General features: G+C 38.7%; 1 protein-coding gene across 11 annotated transcripts in view; it reads right to left on the bottom strand.

The window, feature by feature from the left end:
- Nucleotides 1-7,159: 7,159 nt before the first annotated feature.
- The window catches only part of PTPRK (protein tyrosine phosphatase receptor type K), a 381,645-nt gene continuing 370,287 nt past the window's right edge, over nt 7,160-18,517 (bottom strand). For all 11 annotated transcript variants that reach the window (XM_071437018.1, XM_071437032.1, XM_071437039.1 and 8 more), the window contains 7 exons: nt 18,079-18,228; nt 17,335-17,508; nt 14,620-14,751; nt 14,264-14,389; nt 12,131-12,294; nt 10,776-10,911; nt 7,160-8,425 (listed from right to left, as the gene is read on the bottom strand). In XM_071437018.1, coding sequence (XP_071293119.1) covers nt 8,372-8,425; nt 10,776-10,911; nt 12,131-12,294; nt 14,264-14,389; nt 14,620-14,751; nt 17,335-17,508; nt 18,079-18,228 — 936 coding nt within the window. In that variant the 3' untranslated portion in view covers nt 7,160-8,371. The remainder of the gene's footprint in view (nt 8,426-10,775; nt 10,912-12,130; nt 12,295-14,263; nt 14,390-14,619; nt 14,752-17,334; nt 17,509-18,078; nt 18,229-18,517) is intronic.

Genomic DNA, 18,517 nt, shown 5'->3' with positions numbered 1-18,517 from the left:
TGACTTCAGGTGAAGGTGGGAGGTGTTGGTTCAGCTATTTAGCATAAATTTGGAACTACCTGTTGAAACTGTTTCTGCTGAAAAGTTGAAATGTGTTACAGAGATAATACCATGTTCCATCCATGCTTGGTTTGCTTCAGCCTGTGCTGAGTGAAAAAACATCAGTGACAAGAACTAAAAGAAACCAAAACAAAACATCAAAATTGAGCAACATATACAATGTCCGGTTTCTAGATCCCAGTCAATTTACAAAGGCTACTGGAAGAAGAGGAAAAATGATCAAGTAAGAGTATAAAATCTAGTTGGAGAAGCACACGGGCTTGAAAAGAGTATGTGTCTTCCTTAAACATTTGTGTGTCTGTGACAAGTTCAGAATTGGCACCTCCTGGCAAAGTCAAAGTAAGGAGCAAGATCAGGACATCGTGGTACTGTGAGGGGTCTTTGCACGACCCTGCAGGTGTGTTACTTAAAGACTTTAAAGTGAAGGTGAGGAAAGTCCAGACTTGTATGTCTATATCAACAAAATAATTGTCACATTCTAGTCTCTGTTTTTCCTAGGATTATCTGATAATTGAATTTTTATTTTGCCATGCTGGACTGTAAACTCAGACCGACTTGCAGGGCATGTGCCCCTCCCCAATCCAATTTTTGTAATTTTTCCCAAACGCAAAATCCTGTAGGATTCTGAAGGTATTAATTTATCAAGTCAGCTTCTGTTTTCAGGACACTCAGAATTCTCACTCTGAAATCTTCCTTTACTGTGGCTTCCTGGAGGACACAGTAAAGCACCTGCCTCTCAGAGTGCCCTCCCAAAAAATGCTCTCCCCCATCAACCCCCATCTCTGATATTGCTTGTCTCAGTAAACATTTTCTTCTTCTAAGAAATGAAAATTTTATATATATATAAAATTGTGCAGAAAAACAAGCATCATAAAGAAGGCTTCAGTGTAGCATTTGGCTGTCACTTAGCAGTGAGGTAGGGGCTGCTGCCACCCCCATGGGAAATCTCACCTGAGTTATAACTTCCTGTCACATTTGCTTTACTTCTCATTTGTTGCTTGTCCTCAGAACCGAGATGAATGGCCATGTTCAATGTTGCAGCACTGTTCCCCTTTCCTTGATTGGCATCAACCAATATGGTATCACAAAAATTGCACCTTGAGGCCTTCAAGGCAGACTCCAGAAATGTACTGGAGTTCATAAGCCATCAAATGAGGCATGTGACCAGATCCTCAAGTTTCCTGCCTGTGCTAAACCAGGTTTAGTGGCATTATTATTTTTTTTAGTATTTCACAATACCTCTGCAGAAATGTCCTTTATTGAAGGATCTGCTTACTTAAATTGCCCATTTCTTTCTCCTTGGCACTGTCCCTTGCTCAGCATCTTTTATCCTCAGTGGCCTAAATCAATTGTTCAACCTTCTTTGACCACAAATATGACATTTCCTCAGTATTTGAAACTTTTTCACTGACTGAGGCAGTCAGTGAAATTCCATGTATTTCATAACTGCATGCTTTTTGGGAAGTTCCAATCTTGTCTCCATTTTTTCATTTTCCATCCTGCCCATTCTCACATCCAAAGCAAGTGCTTTCTATGCTGTTTCCCAATAAGGGGTGAACAAGGTTCCTCTCTTTGTGCTGATCCCCATCAGTTCACTGACTTTTTTATTCTCTGTCTCTTGCACAAAGTTTATAAATCTCCCAGTGCAAAAGATAAAGGCCTATTCCTTAGGCCTCTGTGCATCATTGTCCCCCCCTGGATATTCTGTAGGGCTCATCATACCTGTCCCTGTTAGCTTTAATCCACATACCAACAGCTTACTTGTATTTAGGGACAGAGACTGCTGCAGGCTGTGATTCTGAATACTTAAAGGACTATCATCTTAGAAGTGGTCTGTGTAAAGCAAGGCTATTATTTGAAGCAAACAAAGTGCCTGAAAGGAAGGTACATTGAAATAGAAACAAAGCCTGCACTTCTTCCCTGTTTTTTTAAAGAATTTTTTGAAAGCCTTTGCCACAGACAAAACCACACAGTTATTTTCTCACAGCTGTAATTACAGCTCACTGTTGCACTAGCTGAACCACCTCATCTGGCTGGAGGAGAAATATTAGAAGAACCTATAATGTGTCTAGTGCTTTTATATTCTATTTCATCCTCACCCCTGAAGAAGTCTGACCTATGAGAATTGCTGCTGTATTTCTAACTGCAAGGTAAGCTGGAAACCTTGATCATTTCAGGAGATGGAACCAAGCAGCAACCTATTTACACAGTTTAAACCGCACCAACCGAAGCTTCAATGACAGATTTTGTGCAACAGAAAAGGTTGCAGCAGCATCATAGCTTCCTATGGTTTTCCACCTAGCTTAAAATGAATACATGCACCCCTTCAACAGGGGGTTTCAAGCATTTTCAGTACACAGAGGCAATTTTGCAGTGTTAATCTGGATAATCAGTGAGTTTCATAACAACTTCACCCTGAAAGTGAGGAAAAGGGCTACAGCACCAAGTTCTGTGCAGAAGATAGTTCAGACCATGGGTCCAGATGTTTTGTACCTGTTCATTGATACAGCAAGTGGGTCAGAAAGACTAACAAAATATTAAGTAGTTTAATGTCCTTGATCACAAATAATGATTTCAGTTGCTGGGACTTAAGCAAAACAAATGTATTCCAAAACTTTTCTGAAACTTACAGTTCGACTTTATGGCTGCTACAAAAAAAACCAACTCACTCTGGTTATCTTGAGAGAGAATCCCCAAAGATACTGTAATCTTTGGTTTCATGTTTGTTATTGGCATGCAAAAAGACATTCACTTCAACATTGAAGGACTGCAAAATACTGTGTCACTTCAGATACTATTCTAGAAGATTAAATATACAAAAGAAAGACAAAAGTTCTGCACTGAGAAATGGAAAGAGCTCACACTGGTTTGCACCTGGCAGGAAAATGCAGAGATATTATCACAGTTTGGAGGTACTGTGTTTTGCCAGATGCCATTTCCGTGCTCATTATCAAAGAGCTCCAGGATACACCAAAGCTTGCGAGAAAGATCAGGTTTTGCTTCCATGTCCAGTAGACAGACATTTTTGCTGCTTTTTCTTTTTTTAACATAGACTTCTTTTTTTTTCTCTTTTACTTAGAGGACGTTTGAAAAAAATCTCTGAGCATACGCAGCTTTCAAATTTATCTTGATGTAATTTGTGAAGTAAGGGACTATTTTCTGATCCAGATGGAAGCTAGAAGGCATTACAAAAGACTATTGAAATCAAGCTATTGTATTTCAACAAGGCACAAAAACATCTGTTCTTTGTTGGCCAAGACACAGCTAATAAACATTATTATTAGGTAAGCATCCTATTGTGCCTGTCATCATACATGTCAATCTCTGCATAAATTAGGACTCTAAACCCAACAGCAGGGAAAGAATTAATTTCTGAGAAGCGTGGGCCAAAATAACATTTATGCTTGCCAACCACCACCACAATCTCACATCATCCTTTTAGTCAGTCTTAAAGGAAAATCATCCAGGAAGCTTAAAATAATTTAGAAACACTTCTCTATTCTCAGTATCTTGATGTTTGCTGAAACAAAGAGGTAAACAAACAGAGCCCCCAGGTAAAAAATTACCATAGGTTTTTCTGCATAAAGTTGAAGGAAAATTTATGGGACTAAACCTCTGCATGTTCTGAAAGTCTCATCCTCAGCAACCACTATCTGATGCCAGCAGATTATTCAACCCTAGAAAGTAATGACATAGGTGAATATTCACAGATACCCTTGACTATCCTGGATTTGCAGAGGTTACAAGATCTTTGACTGTTTAACAAAGACCAGTAGCAATAAATCACCACAAAGGTTCTTTTGTGAGATTAGGATCACTTTACTCAATTCAGACCTCTATGTGACACAGGAAAGTACAGCAGAAAATGAGTTACTTTTCTTTTCAGTACAGAGCAGAGCACTATAAAAGCAGCTTTTACATTTATTTCAAGATCTCAGGGTTTCTTCTGACACTGCAGCAGAGTGAAGTTTAAAAGAGGCCCTTTATACAGTTTTTTGTCAGTCCAGGTGGCCTGGCCATGCAATGATTCTGCAACATTTTTTCTCAGGCTGTCCCTTCCTTGTACTTCAATTCACACTCGAGGCTCAATGACAAAGTACTTGCCTACCATTACTTCCCCAGTCTGCTTTTTTTAGACCTTTGATTTTGGAAATTGTTAATCAGTTTGAAAGAGCACACTCCTGCAGTAGCTTTGGCTTTCATGTTTCTTGAAGGAATATTCTATTTCTTAATGTAGTATGTAGGACATAGCATAAACTAAGTAAATATATTAACTGAGCAACTTCCCAAATGAAATAAATCCCAGTAACTGCTTGGATGTGCTGAAGAGATAAAGCTTCAGGCTTCAAACCCCTATGCCAGTGACTGTTTTCCAGGAAGGTAAGGCCTCTTTCCAAGTTGTTTCCCAATGGCATCATTTACCCAGGAAGCGGGAAATGTAAATACTAAGATCTCATCGACCAGCTGGGTCTGATCTCTCAGGACCCAGATAAAAGGTCAAAATCTGAGTCTTCTCACACTTCCTTCTGCTGGAGTTAGGTCACTATGAACAGGGAAGGCAGATTCAGAAAGCTAAAAGAAAAAAAGAAAGAAAGCCTCTTACTATAGAGGGTGCTGAGGTATAGTAGCTATTCCATCTCAATGACACTGCTTTAATCACTTTCAAGGTGTTTTATGCCTTTTATGGTTCTTCAGTGTTGGATCCTAGCATCTGGTTTTTCTGGGAAAATTCAGATTATTTCAACAATTACCTCTTTGATTACTGGCCTATAGAAAATGAACCAAAGCCATCCAAGTGACTCACAGAATTCCTTCCATTAACTACACAGAGCAAGACACTGGGGTCATCACTTCTCAGTTTTAGAGCAAAGAAAAACCTCTTGCACATAGCAACCATGTTTTTGGGAACTTGTACATTCTTTTGGTTACTTTCACTATGTGGTATTAAACCAGTTTCAACTTCATTAACTTCAAATTTGAACTATCTCACATACACCTCCATGGATGTAGCCTTTTGTGCTTCTTTGTACTCTACCTTGATGCCCATTTGCTCTCTGTACTTACCACATGTGTGAGTCCAGCCTTTGCTTCATGCTGCTGAGGAAGGCAGAGACAATGCACTCTGCAGGCCTTAGCCACTTGAATGAGCCTGTGCTAGTATCTCAGCAAGGATGATAGAAAGCAGAAAGATTTTGAGCAGTCTTGAACCCTAGAGACTACTCCAGGTTAGGAGCTGCTGGCACATTGTGATACTGGTGCCAGTGGCTTTTCACCACCTCAGGGAGTGAAACATTTCCCTCTTTGAGTGTCCAAGGTCAGGAATACTTCTATTCTTCCACAGCACGCTCTTTTTGTGATAAATACTTGTTTTCTGTCTGGGTCAGGTTTCAATCCCCTCATTTTCCTTTCTTCTGCCTTGTATGGGTGAAAGTAAAGGATACCGGAGCAGCATTTATCTGGAGTAACAGAGCTGGTACCCTCAAAAACAAAGCTGGCATTTGCTTACACTGGGTGAGACAAGGGAAACAGCTGCACAATAAAACAATGTGTCTCTTCTGACTTTATACTGAAAATCACATTCTAATATTATCTTTTGCCTAAGAGACCCTCAAAAGATACCGTTACTTGAGAGTGATATTTGTCATCTGCTTCTCACATACCACATTCCCTCTTCATACTTTTCCCTGACCTTGCCAGGAAGAACTTCCCAGAAATTTTTCAATCATGAGCTATTGCAAAAGCTCTTTAGATCACCACAGTCAACAAGAGTTACAGAAATTATGAGACTCAGAGTACTTGAACACTGGCAGAGCTCCTCTCTGCAGAATGACCAGTGGCAGCTATAATCTCTCCTGGCCAAGGGGGATACTCCCAAGGAGGAGTCTTGTGCAGGCTTAGTATGCTGCAATGCCAGGATTAACACTGGCACTTGTACCAGTCATGCTTAATGTCCAGGGGAAACTGGACTCAAAGGTCTTAACCAGGATAATGAAATTCTGATGGGGATGGACCCCAATGTCCCAAACATAAGCAGCTCGGCATGAGAAAAACTCCACCCAAAACATAAATATCATTCTGGGCAGTACAGAATGTGGTTTTTGCCTTCTACAACCCTGAGAGCTAGTCATCTCTCCTGTCACAAAATTAATCTAGACTTCTAGACTAGTCTTCTCAACACCTCTCAGACAACAGGGGAGGATTTTTCCACAGTCAAAATCATTTAGTGCCAGACAGACGTCTAACAGGCAGGATGCATCAGGCATGTTGTTTCCACAAAATGTGGTGACCAGACAGTCAGCTTGAGGTAACAGCCCCAGCACTTTGACTGCCAAAGTCAGGTGATTGCCATTTCCTCACAGGGAAAGCGAAGAATGTTGCAAAGCATGTAACTTATACTCTACTTTCCAGTATAGCAGAAGAAAAAATAGGGTGATTTGAGTATTAAGAAGCCAGACTCAGTAAATGTTTCAAACCTTATTTATTTACCTTGCCGTTCATAACTAGGAATCAACAGTGGGTGTCACAAGAAAAAAAAACAAAAAACAAAAAACCCCCTAAAAACCTCCCAAAACCCCCCAAACCTAAACAAAAAAAGTGGTTTAGATTTGAAAGAGGTGGAGCTATGCAGTACAGATGGAAGCACTAACAAAATCTGAGAAGCAGTGTTTCTCTAAACATTTCTCTGCTGTTTATAGTGTTGAATGGGTATTTCCATGTATCTGAAGGATGAAATTTAGGACATACAGAAGACATGTAGTCTTATGACATACTTCCTGAAGCACCAGGGTGAAAAATAATACAATTTCCTTTTGAGATTTTTCCTTATCCAAATATATTGGGCTTTCAGACAAGAACAACTCATTAAAGAGGACAGTAAATGAGAAGATATCAAAGTAGGAAAAAAAAATAAAATCTTTAAATAAAAATCTAGTTCATTCTTACTTTACAGAATATTTAAAAGCACCATAGCATTTTACTGTCTGTTCTAAAAGTGACCAAGAAGAGACTGGAATGACTTTAGCTGGTAACATTGAGAAAACTTTGTGAAGAAATGGATGCAAGCTAAGTAAAAGCAAAGTAATATTTTGTACACCACAACTATAATCAGAATCTGGCATTGGTTTATTAGAATTTTGCTTTCTTGGAAGCAAAGCTTACATGTTTGTAAACATCAAATTAAACATTGCTTAATTTTACAATTTCCTAAACAAATACTTTTTTTACCCTGAAGGGTATATGCAGACCCATCTATTTGTGTCACAGTTCTCCTGTTGATCTGTGCTTCAATATTTTTAAAACAATTGGTTCCTGTACAATTTTTAATGGATCTTAAAAATTTCTTCCAATATTGTGCAAGTCATAGGCAAGGCCATTTTAAAGTGTGCACTTTCTTACATATTTTTTTATCGGTCCTTAACTAATGCAACTGTGAAAAACTATACATTTTCAGGAAAATGTTTATATTTTGGTCCTGTACTTAAAGACCTTCTATAATCAAGTTGTTTACATGAATTTGAACCACAAGCATGTACACAACAAAACCACTATACCAATGTTTCTTGGTCTATGCATAAAAAGTATGTCTTCTACTTACACTAAAACATACAAAAAATAAACTACAAAAATTGTTTACACTTGATTTCAGCAAAAAAAGCTTTCTTCAAGAAAAATGATTCTTCTTTTTTTCAGCCATCAAAAAAGGAATGCAAGTAAACAATAAATACATGTGCTTTCTCCATATAGACATATTTACACTTGAGTCTTTGGCTTATGTTTAAGTTTCTTTATAAAGATCTTTATGTGATCCAGCCATCATTGCACATTAAAACAAAATAAGCCAGTTTTTCTTTTACTATATATAATATATATATGCAACACTTGAAACGTATAAAGAATGAACCTTACTATCAATCTGCACTGTTATTGTACTTTAACAATGTATCAAAAAGAAAAAATTAATACCATATAGGAAATATTGATACATGCAACAGATGGTCGCTCTACTGTATCTGAGAGACGGCTGCATATACACACGAGAAGGTCCTAATCTGAGCAAATCTCTTCTGACTCTGCTTTTCATTAAATAGTATTTATGTGGCACTAAATGTTGATACTGTATACAAGCATAGAAACAGATTGAGTTCTTTTATTAAGATACACAACTTCATAAGAAAAATACTTTGCATTTAAAATTTAAAATCCCTCCCACCCCCCTCTTCCCCTAAAATCTTTCTTCACAGGATCAAGAACTGTTGTCAAAACAGCTTATTGAGATTCATATATTTGGTGAACTTTGTCACATCCTTTCCGACTAAGAGGATTCCAGGTACTCCAGTGCAACATCGTAGCAGAAACGATATTGCTCCTTTAAGGGGGAACAGAAACAGAAGTTGCATTAAAATCTAAAATCTTAGCAGCAAGATCTATAACCAAGAACATTCTTTGCTAACTAGTAAACCAGACAGCCTTGGATTTTCTATTTTTCCCCCCTATTACACAAGTATATTACCAGCTCTGATTTAAAAACTCACCCTAACCAATGAAGGGGAAAAGGAATTTCCTGACCATGGAAAGTAATGATGTGCTTCTCTGATTTTTTCAGCCTCTGAACTGGTTTATCAAACATGAAAAGCTCTCCTCTCAGTCAGAGCATTCTTGCAGTGAAAGCACCTTGACTCTGATACACCACTTCTATTTGAGTTAGCTGATACTGAGCAGCAACTGGTCAGGGACCCCGAGCAGCTCTGTGTCCAGAGCCCATTGGTACAGTCCCATTGATGTGGCATCCAAAAGATCAGATGAACATTTAAAAAGTAATTCAAAAATCTCATTGTGGTTATTATTTCTCCTCAACAGTTCTGCTGTTGAGAGCTGATACTGGGAGACAGAGATGAGGAAGGAGAGAGGAGAGGGGAAGAGGAGGAAGAAATAAAACCAAGGAAATTAATTTGATGTCTATTGTCCTTAGGACTTGAAAAATGAAATCTGCCCTTGTGATTTATTTTTGTTTGCACGGGAAGACAGTGTGATGCATTAACAGGAAGTTGTGGAGATATCTTAAAGGCTTTATTGCACTGCTCATTGTTATCTGATCCTGTTGGTGAATGTAGGGCACATGACGCTGCTATATAGTGGTTTTCCTGGTTTGTTTTCTAACTAACAACTCAACAGCTTCTGCTGTTCAAGAGTTCTGAATAAAATCCATACAGCACAAACACATAACTAAAAAAAATATAGCAACTTCACTGTAAAGCTGCAGTGGAACTCAGGACTATTTTGAAATGCAATATAAGTTTGCGGAGCATTTATCAAAAACAAACACAATTTACCTCGGCCTCCCTTTACAGAGACACAAAAAAATTTCCATGTGATCTGACCTGTTTTCTTGACAGCAGTGAACTGAAACTCAGGCAGCAATTCAATATGTTGTGTCTCAGATGTCTATGGCACAGGAGAATGCAAAGCATGTGCAGCAAAAGCAGCAATACCTAGCCCAGTGTCTCTGCTGCCACAGGGTGTTCTATTTGTTAACATATTAACCATCTTCTTAATTTATGTGCTGGCAAGGTATGGAAGTGATGCACTATGATTAAGAGAATCATGTCACAGAAGCTATTTGATATTAAGCAAACACTGACACCTGAAAAAGGGGAATATAGGAAGAGGCAGATACAGCCATTTTGCACAATATGCAAGTTCACAGGGTCAGAAGCAATTTCCACTATGTGTTAACTAAAACATGTTTTTAATTTCAATTGGCATTCCTGATTTTTATGCTGTAGGCAGCCATCTGGCTGAAAAGTGACACTGGCAGCTGGCAGTGTAAGACTCAAATGGCAGGAACTCCCAAACACTATATAACCTGCTTTCATTCACCTACAAAAAGGAAAAACATCCATGTGGAAGAAGTTTTTAAGGATCTTCCAGTCCTTAATGTTCAGTTTTTGTTGGAGAGACAAACATTCAAATGGATAGGTTAATGGTTATAATACTGCGTGCATAAATATTAACCAGAAGATTCAAAGTTATTTTGAGTTCTGGCAATGTATATATGGTTATCTAGTTTTGCTAATTCAGGCTCATATTGTTTGTATTAGTTTATTGTTTATATTGTTTGTTGTTTAACTGTTGGATTCAATGATCTTAAGGGTCTCTTCCAACCTAAATGATTTTATATATTCATTTGCAACATACTAGATCCAAATGTTTGATTTCAAAGTTCGGAGGTATCATTTTGCCTACTACATATCTGAGCAACAAAGACTGTCAGTATTCAATACAACTTTCAAAGCAGCAGTTTTTACTAAGGAGCAAAATATTCACACTCCAGCTAGGAATCTGTACTTCGCAGCTTAATGCTACCAAGGAGAAATGTCTTGCTCTCTAAAATTTCAAGGTAGCTTGTGTGAATGCAGCCTGCTGCAACTTCCTTTCAAACAGACTGGGTTATTTTGGGAGATTAAAGTGCATTCTGTTAACTCAGAATGCTTTCTGTGGAAAGCATGCAACCACGACAAGAAAGGTAGTGTAAAATACCAAGCCTGTCCTCTCATGATGCTGACTTGCATTTACACACAATAGCTGTCCTTTCTTCTTCTGGCCCACAGTAGGTTTACACTGTTTTTGTGGGCACAGGACTGAAAACACAACTCATGCAACGAGACAGCCTCTGGCTCCCTGGCTGTTTGCAGGAACCCTGCGGGGCTGGTGCTTACCGGAGTTTCTACCATGTTGGGCTTGCTGTTCCTCAAGGTCTTCACGGCATGGAAAACGTCCACCACATTCTGCCTTTTCACCATCTCAACCACGATGCCGATGGCACAGAACATCCCGCTCCGGCCACCGCCGTTTCTGTACACAAGGAGAAGAGAGAGTTAAGTGCCACTGTGGACTAGGACAGCATCCAAAACATCCATTTCAGTTCTTTCAAAATAGCATTCATTTCAGTTCTTTCCCTCTGTAAGCAGGAGTAATTCGTGAGTCCCAGAGGGAGACCGGACTTTAGCAATCTCTTTGCAGCTCCAGTGGGTTTGGTCTAAGACATTTACTTTTTCTGACCTTCCTCTCAATTACTGCTTTTGAATTCTGCCCTTACAGCCCATCATGCTGCCCAACTATCCTTTAAGTCTAAATTACATATGCATTAGAAATAATTTAAAAAAACCCTAAACCTAAGTTCAATGGCAAGTAGGACATTAGAAATAACAAAAACAAGTTCAATGCCGAGTACATTTACCACTTACTTCTGGAAAGACACTCAACTTATGAAATGAGGATTATTCAACCAGATATGCTAAGGCATCACTGATTTAATAACTTGTTGACCTTTGGGGACACTTCTGAACTATTTTAATCTAATTTCAAAGAAATTAAGGTAGGAATTTCTTCTTATTAATTTTGAAGTGGTGTAGGCAGAAACGGGTCACTAGTTAAATCTGAACATTTAAACAGAGGTCTTTTCTTCAGAGTAAGGAGACAGATTGATTACTCTGCTTAGGGAGAAGAAGACACCATCTTTTCAAAACTCCCAAACTAGGTCCCATTTAAGTATCAGGTAAGCAGCCAGCAGCCATTTACCAACAATAGTTTTAGTATGGTGTGCTGTAATAGAGCTTTTTTTCAGATTTCATATATCCATAGTTTTCAGTTTAAATCCCTCAAAATACTGTAGGTTTTCCTTTTGAGAAAAAATGTAGCACACTCTGTGCAAAACAGACACAAAATCCCCCTATCTGGCACCTATCAAAGACTTCCTTACAAAAACCAGGCAGAAGAAACAGATCTGTACGTGTCTTGCACCTGAAAATCATGTTATTATGCACAGGTGACAGTATACACAGTATCACTGTAGTATCACACTCAAAATACTCGTTCCTTGACCTGACACAGAAAAATCCAAAAGTTGAACAAAAGCCTACAGTGATACTTCTTTTTTTTTTTTTAATTAGAAAAGTAACAGGTGCAGGTGCAAAAGAAGGTATCCATAAGAACACTGCTTAAATTCAAACCAAGAATTAATTTATAAGAATTTATTTGAAGAGCAGCAGTTGACTTTCTCCAAGTTACTCACAGGCAATGGATGATGGTCCGGCCCTCCCCTTCTTCACATTCCTCTTGCCATTTTTCTACCTGGAGAATCAACTTCAAGAAGGATCTCTTGGAAGCTGGCACATCTCTATGAGAAGCCCATCCCAAATACTGGAATTGCTGCACCATCAGATAGCCCTCTTGTGGCTGAGGAAAATCAAAGAGATTTAGGTCAAAATGTCACCTTTACACCTTGGTTTAGGAAACCGAAGTATAAAACTAGTATAAAACCTAGGTGTTTATATTATGGAGATTTTAAGGTGTGTACATTGCATGGTATGGCCTCCTGGAATTTCTACCACCTGAGCTAAAGGAAAATGTCAGAAAAGGTAAAAAAGAGACCACCATATTGAAGACCACCTCACAGTTTATCGATCACAAACATAACCTGTCCTGAATTCAAAATCAACAAATACCCTAGATTCCATAGATTCTATATGCCAAGGTTCCTTAGCACCACTAATCAATTTAAAACATCACTATTAAATTCTTAGACTCGCAAAAATAGAGGGAGATACATTTGGCCCCTATTCATGAACTGACCCCATTATAAATGAACAACAAGTAACACTGGTGCAAAAACACGACTACTGTCCTTGAAGTCTTCCCTTTGTGCCAGACTATAATAATCATGACAGCCTTGCTGCCAGTCTCTGAGCCTTCCAGGTGCTAGATGTGACACGGGGAGAGCTTTGAATAGAATTTGACTGTCACAAGAAAGGCCCCAATAACAGGAAGAATAAATACTCTGTCTACTTTCTTGAAGCTGAAGATGATGAGTAGGAATGTGGATTTTAGAAAAGTAGCAACAGAGCAGAGAGATTTTTAAAAACAAGGCTTATGAGCAAAAGGACGTAGGAGACAAAGAGAAGTAGAAGAGTAGAAAATCAAAGCATCACAAAAAAAGAAGAAATGGAAAAAAATAAAATAAGAAAAAAAAGAGGAAGTCTCAAAATACAAGAAAAAAGTGCTATGGTGTAATATTTGCCAGTGTGCCCACACCTTTGTTTCCTGTAGTTTCCAAAACCAGCTGAAAATGTTTTTTGTAATTCTGAATATAAGCAAAAAAATAAAAAAATAAGTAAAATACTAGCCACATGAAAACTGATCTTTGCCCTCTGATAAATGAAAATGTGACCAAAATAAAAGAAAACAAAATTAAAACAAAACACATGAAAGATCTTTGTGTACACAGTAATTATTTTTCCCCACAGTCATCTTTCAAGATTAATGAGAGTTAAACATATACTCAAGATACACTAGAAATTGTGATAAGTTCAGTATTGGATGGAAAATAAAAAGCAGTTGTGGTAAGTAAAATATAGATTGCTGGTTAATTGTACATAGACTGGTGGAACAAGTGTCTGTAACTCTTTGTGGTGGGCAATATAAATAAGCAATTCATAGAGGTGAGCTAAAGAGGAAACACTGTATGGCAAGCAGGGTTTAAGAAGATGCTGCAAGAGTGTGGAACACTATAGGACAGTAAAAAGATAAGATGGTCTAAAGTATGAAAGAGCTGACAAGAATGCAAGACTGGTGCTGCTACTGAAGTTGAGAAAAAGATGATAACTGCAGGTTGAGGCACAGTGGTGGCAGAACCCACTAGAGGCAGAGGAATTTTCAGGGTTTTATCACACCCTGCTTTGCAGGGTGCCACAGTCTGCCTTTCCTGTTGTGGTTTTCACATCTTAGGCTGAGAAGGTGCTGCTTGTAAAATCAGCCTCAGTGTTTCTGTTCGTGATTCACCACAGAAAACATCTTACCAAAGCTATGAACTAAATACCTGTCAGTACACATTCATTACAGGGATAGTTCTTTTACTGTACTCCAAACAAACAGAATACTTCTCACACATCAGGGATGAATGCCTCAGAACAACATCCATTCACCTTAAAGCTCTCTCTGCTTATTGTGGAAAAGTACTGTAGAAAAGTACTGCAGCTGTAGAAAAGTACTAGAAATCAGTATTAGATACTGATACTTGACCAACTTTTTTCTGGATAATGTCTTATGAACATTAGTACTTTATTAATTCAAAATTAAAAGCACAAGAGCCAAGAGAGCATGAAAAATGACATATTTTTCTGTCACATATTGTTAGAATAATCCTTACTCTTGTTAGATTGCATATCCTGAAAATTCTGTTTATGACATCGCAGTCCATGGAACACGACATGCATTCCACTTGGATGGGGCCGTACCGCAGTATCCCTTCCTCGGGCCAGTATTGTGGGCAACCCTGTGACAGAGCAAAACAACCATAGTTAAATGGTAAATTACAACTTGAGCATTGCCTTATTCCACTGCAGACATCTCACCTAACCTTTACTGAGCAGCTAGTGTTGATTAGTTGCTGTAGAGCAGAGAATAATTGTAAAGTCATGCACTGCTCTACATTTTCATTATGTAGTAAATCCAGAATGATTAAAGCATGTGATGGTACATGGAAAACTCGAGCTCCAAACTAACCTGTGCTAAGTCGACTTCATTTAACATCACAAGAGAAGTACAGCCATAGTCGTACACTAATCTCCAGAAATCTTTCACAGTGTTTGGTAAAGGATGTTGTGTGACAATAAAAGCTGCCGGCTGCCTGTAGCTCTGTAAAGGAAAACAATTTTGTTAGTACTGGTATGGGATGTACTTAAATTCTACTGAAACAGAACAAAACTTAAAAACGGAACAAAGGTGTGACATCAGTTACTTCATATATCACTGAGGATGTAAAAGTTAAAAACATATCATCATCTCCAAAGAACAAAGAGGTTACTCTGCTCAGGTCTGCCTTCTTCTTGGTTACAGAACAAGCCCTGTTTTTACACTCAGATATGCTCCAGACACACTCCAAGGTGTTCGTGGCTCAGTTGAGTTGAGGCTCAGGCAACTCTTCTCTAGGCACTGTGTACAGGAGCCAAGCAGGGAACCTTCATCCAATGATGCAGAAAGGGGTGCAGAGACCTCAGAAGATCACCCTCTCCACAGTAGGCTTTATGTGAACTCTATGACTGAACAGGGGACTAAGCTCAATCCCAAACTCCGTTTCACAGTGCACAGCCACAGGGACACCCACAGAACTGACTTTTGGGATCACTGGGACCCATTTCCAGCAGAAAGCATAAGTTCAACAGCAAAATCCTATTTCCTGCCATGACCACAGGTTCCATTTTCTGTATGCTGTGTTATACACAACTGCAAATAGGGACTCCCAGTCTTGCATGTAACTGAGATGTAACTAGCAGTGGAGGGGCTACTTTCCTGTGGAAGTGTTATGAGCAGGAAGCAGAAGAGGAGAGATCAGAAGTCTTTTGCAGGCAATTTGTAACCATCCATGGAAAAGTAAATTAACCCAGGAGAAAGACCTGGTAGGGCAGATAAACCACTTTTGCTGTGGAAGCTTGCTTATTTGAAGATTGATCTAAGGGATCGTTATGTGCAATATATCAACATACCTTCCAATAACTTCTTGTTAATGTCTCTAGCATCAGTACTTGCTTGACAAGAGATTAAGGAGGTGGCTGATTTTATTAATATAGATTTTTTTTACCTTTTCTAATGCAGGAAGGATGTTGGGGTACTAGCAGTTCATGTCCTACTTCCTAGAACTGCCCAGGGACAACACAGGGACAACCAATTTTTATTCTTCCCTTGTACTTTTAAGATATAAAACAAGTCCTAGCTGATGTTTTCCTAACCCTCTTTCCCACAATTTATCATGTTTCTCAAAAGAAAGATAAGAGGCAAGTTCCTCTTTCAGTTTTATTATTGAAAGTCCCTTTTTCTTGTCCAGGAGTAGTTCCTCTTCTCTGAATAAATCAGTCTTAAAAGAAACCACCAGAAGAGAAAAGGCAAAAAAAAAAAAAAAGCTCCCCAAAATTTTAACCTTTTACTTATAACCTTGTTATATGCCTTATTGTAATATAATACCTTTTATTTCTGCTGTTGTTTTTCCTTTATTAGTACCATTTCTGCATTTTCTAAATTACCTCTGATTGCCAATCCATTAATATATTGCTTGGTTCATGTTCTGCCTGCTGTTGCACACTCAAGAGTCCTCCTGCCCCCCACAGTCCGTGTTGCCTTTCTTTCACCCCAAACCACATTCCTTAATGCAGCTCTGTTGGCTGGATCATAGCACATCAATTTTATCCAGGTGCTTAATGCCATTTTAACTGCAATTCTAAACAATTTTTGCTGCCAGAATTCTGTTCACTGCTCTAATTCATCTGTTCAGCCCCCAGTGATACATTGGTCTTACACACACTACTCCTCTATTTTTTTTTTTTTTTGACAAAATAAGCTGGTTGTGAGATGAGGGGCTGCATTTTGCTATCAGTTTGTTTCCTGCCCTAGCTCAGGCAGAACTCAAGGATGACTATACCAATCAATGTTGATGATTTCTGCTGCTATTTGCCATTTTATTTCAGCTCTCTCCTTGACATGGCAGTTTCTGATAGCATTTTATTTTTGAAGAAGGGGAGATGCTCCTGGAAATCAGGCCACTTATTTAAGCATTTACTGTAAAGTGGCTTTAGGGGCCTAACTTTGGAAATGCTAATGGGAGGCACAGGAAGGTGTCTGGCAGCACATGAACTGCTTTATTGATCAGAAGAATATAAGCAGGTTCAACTCACCTTTAATTAAATTAATTCACCTTTTCCCCAGACAGTACTTCTGTTACTCAGACTTCAACTTTAAAGAGCAGCAACTCAAAATATAAACAAACTCCCGAATCCTATACTCTATACCCAAACATGCCAAGAAAACCATTTTTTCTTCCTCTGTTGCTCCTGCCTCAGTATAGAAAGACTTTTTTTATGAAATAGTGATAGTAATCGCATGTTCAGATAGATAACATTTACTTCCTAACAAACAGCAGATTTTTGAGATCCTGCTGAGATTTGAGATTTGGAGGTCTGGACACTAGAGCTTTATGTAATGCTGTTAAAAAGGTGAGATTTCCAGAGGATCCCACAAGGATGCCAAAGACTAAAGATAACTAACCTTCTGAACAAAAACACAAGCTGGTGGGGCTTTTTATCTTCTCCCCCCAGCCCTTCCTCATTAGGACTGTTTTACTGGGCACTGCAGCAACAGAATTACCCTTTCTTAAACCAGCAAGTGCTCTCTCTCACATTACAGAGCTTTCCATGGCACGCTATGCAGACAAAGAAGGTAGTCTCTTACGTCCATAAGAGCAGCATTGATGTAGTTGCTGCTCTCCCCATCAATAGTAATTAAGAAAGGCAGACATCTGTCAGGTGGCAGCATATCCATGAAGCGGTTCTTGTCGTGGTTCCTTGGCAAGCAGGCGATGCTGCAGTCCTCTGCCTGCAGGCGAGGGGTCACAGAATTCAGGGTCTAAGGGAAAGAGGACGCTTGTTTTAGCATGCTGAGCTAACACACATGGCACTCGGGAGCCCCGAGCTTTACTGTAAAATATTGCAATATGAGAAAACATGAGGCATTAGCAAGAAGACATTAGTAAATGCAAGCTCCTATCTGTTTGTTGGACATTCTGGGGCTTTGCAAGGGGGGTGAAGCTGCAGGTATTAAAGGCACTCCATGTACCACTGAACACATTCCACGTGACACCATCCCTTCAGAAAGGAATAAAACAAAGAGGATCCTTTGGAGCTCTAAAAAGCTATGCCTTTGACGTGCAAATGCAAGCCAGAACTCTCTCTAGCTCCAACTCACTGGTCTTTATTTCAGACAGATATTTACTGCAATTTTATTAAAAGGAGGATATTCTGTATTTAAAACAATTTTGCAAAGCACATAAACATGGGTGCTTTATTTTGTGGACAAAAAGTTAGGGACAAATTGCTACAAAAGTCATATGAAAAACCTTCTCCTTAAAATAAATTAAATGTATCTAGAGGCAAAAAAATTGTTGTCACATCAAGAGTTAGTAGGAGCTGTGAATACCTGAAACTCATCTTTGAGATGTGAAGAGTTTGTCTGAGAGTCTATTCTAATCATATCAAAATAAGCAGCTTTGAATTCACAGACAGGAATGGCAGTTTCTCCACACAGGCAAGCTTCTAGAATGGCATCGTGAATAAAGATGTACTGCTCCTGTCAAATTAGGAAAAGAAACAAAAATTGTAGTCATTTAAAACCAACAGATCCTTCCTTCTTTTAGGATAAACAGGCCTACTGCGCACTCTTAAACCCATTCAAAGTACTGTCCATCAATACATTAAATAATGCTTTAATACAAACAGTCTTGTTCTTATTGAGGTGCAGCAAACAAGGATGTTTCCTTCAGGACCAATTTAAATTCAGTAAAACTTAACAGAACAGGGATAGTAATTTATTTGATTTTCAGTTTTCTTGTAGTGCTTGTGGGTTTCTGTGCATATGC

Source organism: Agelaius tricolor, unplaced genomic scaffold (assembly GCF_023055355.1).
Source record: "Agelaius tricolor isolate 1412-34295 unplaced genomic scaffold, bAgeTri1.0.p SCAF_1, whole genome shotgun sequence".
Classification (NCBI taxonomy): Eukaryota; Metazoa; Chordata; class Aves; order Passeriformes; family Icteridae; genus Agelaius; species Agelaius tricolor.
The sequence above is the reverse complement of the archived record's forward strand: the minus strand, read 5'-3'. Positions and strand labels throughout refer to the sequence as shown.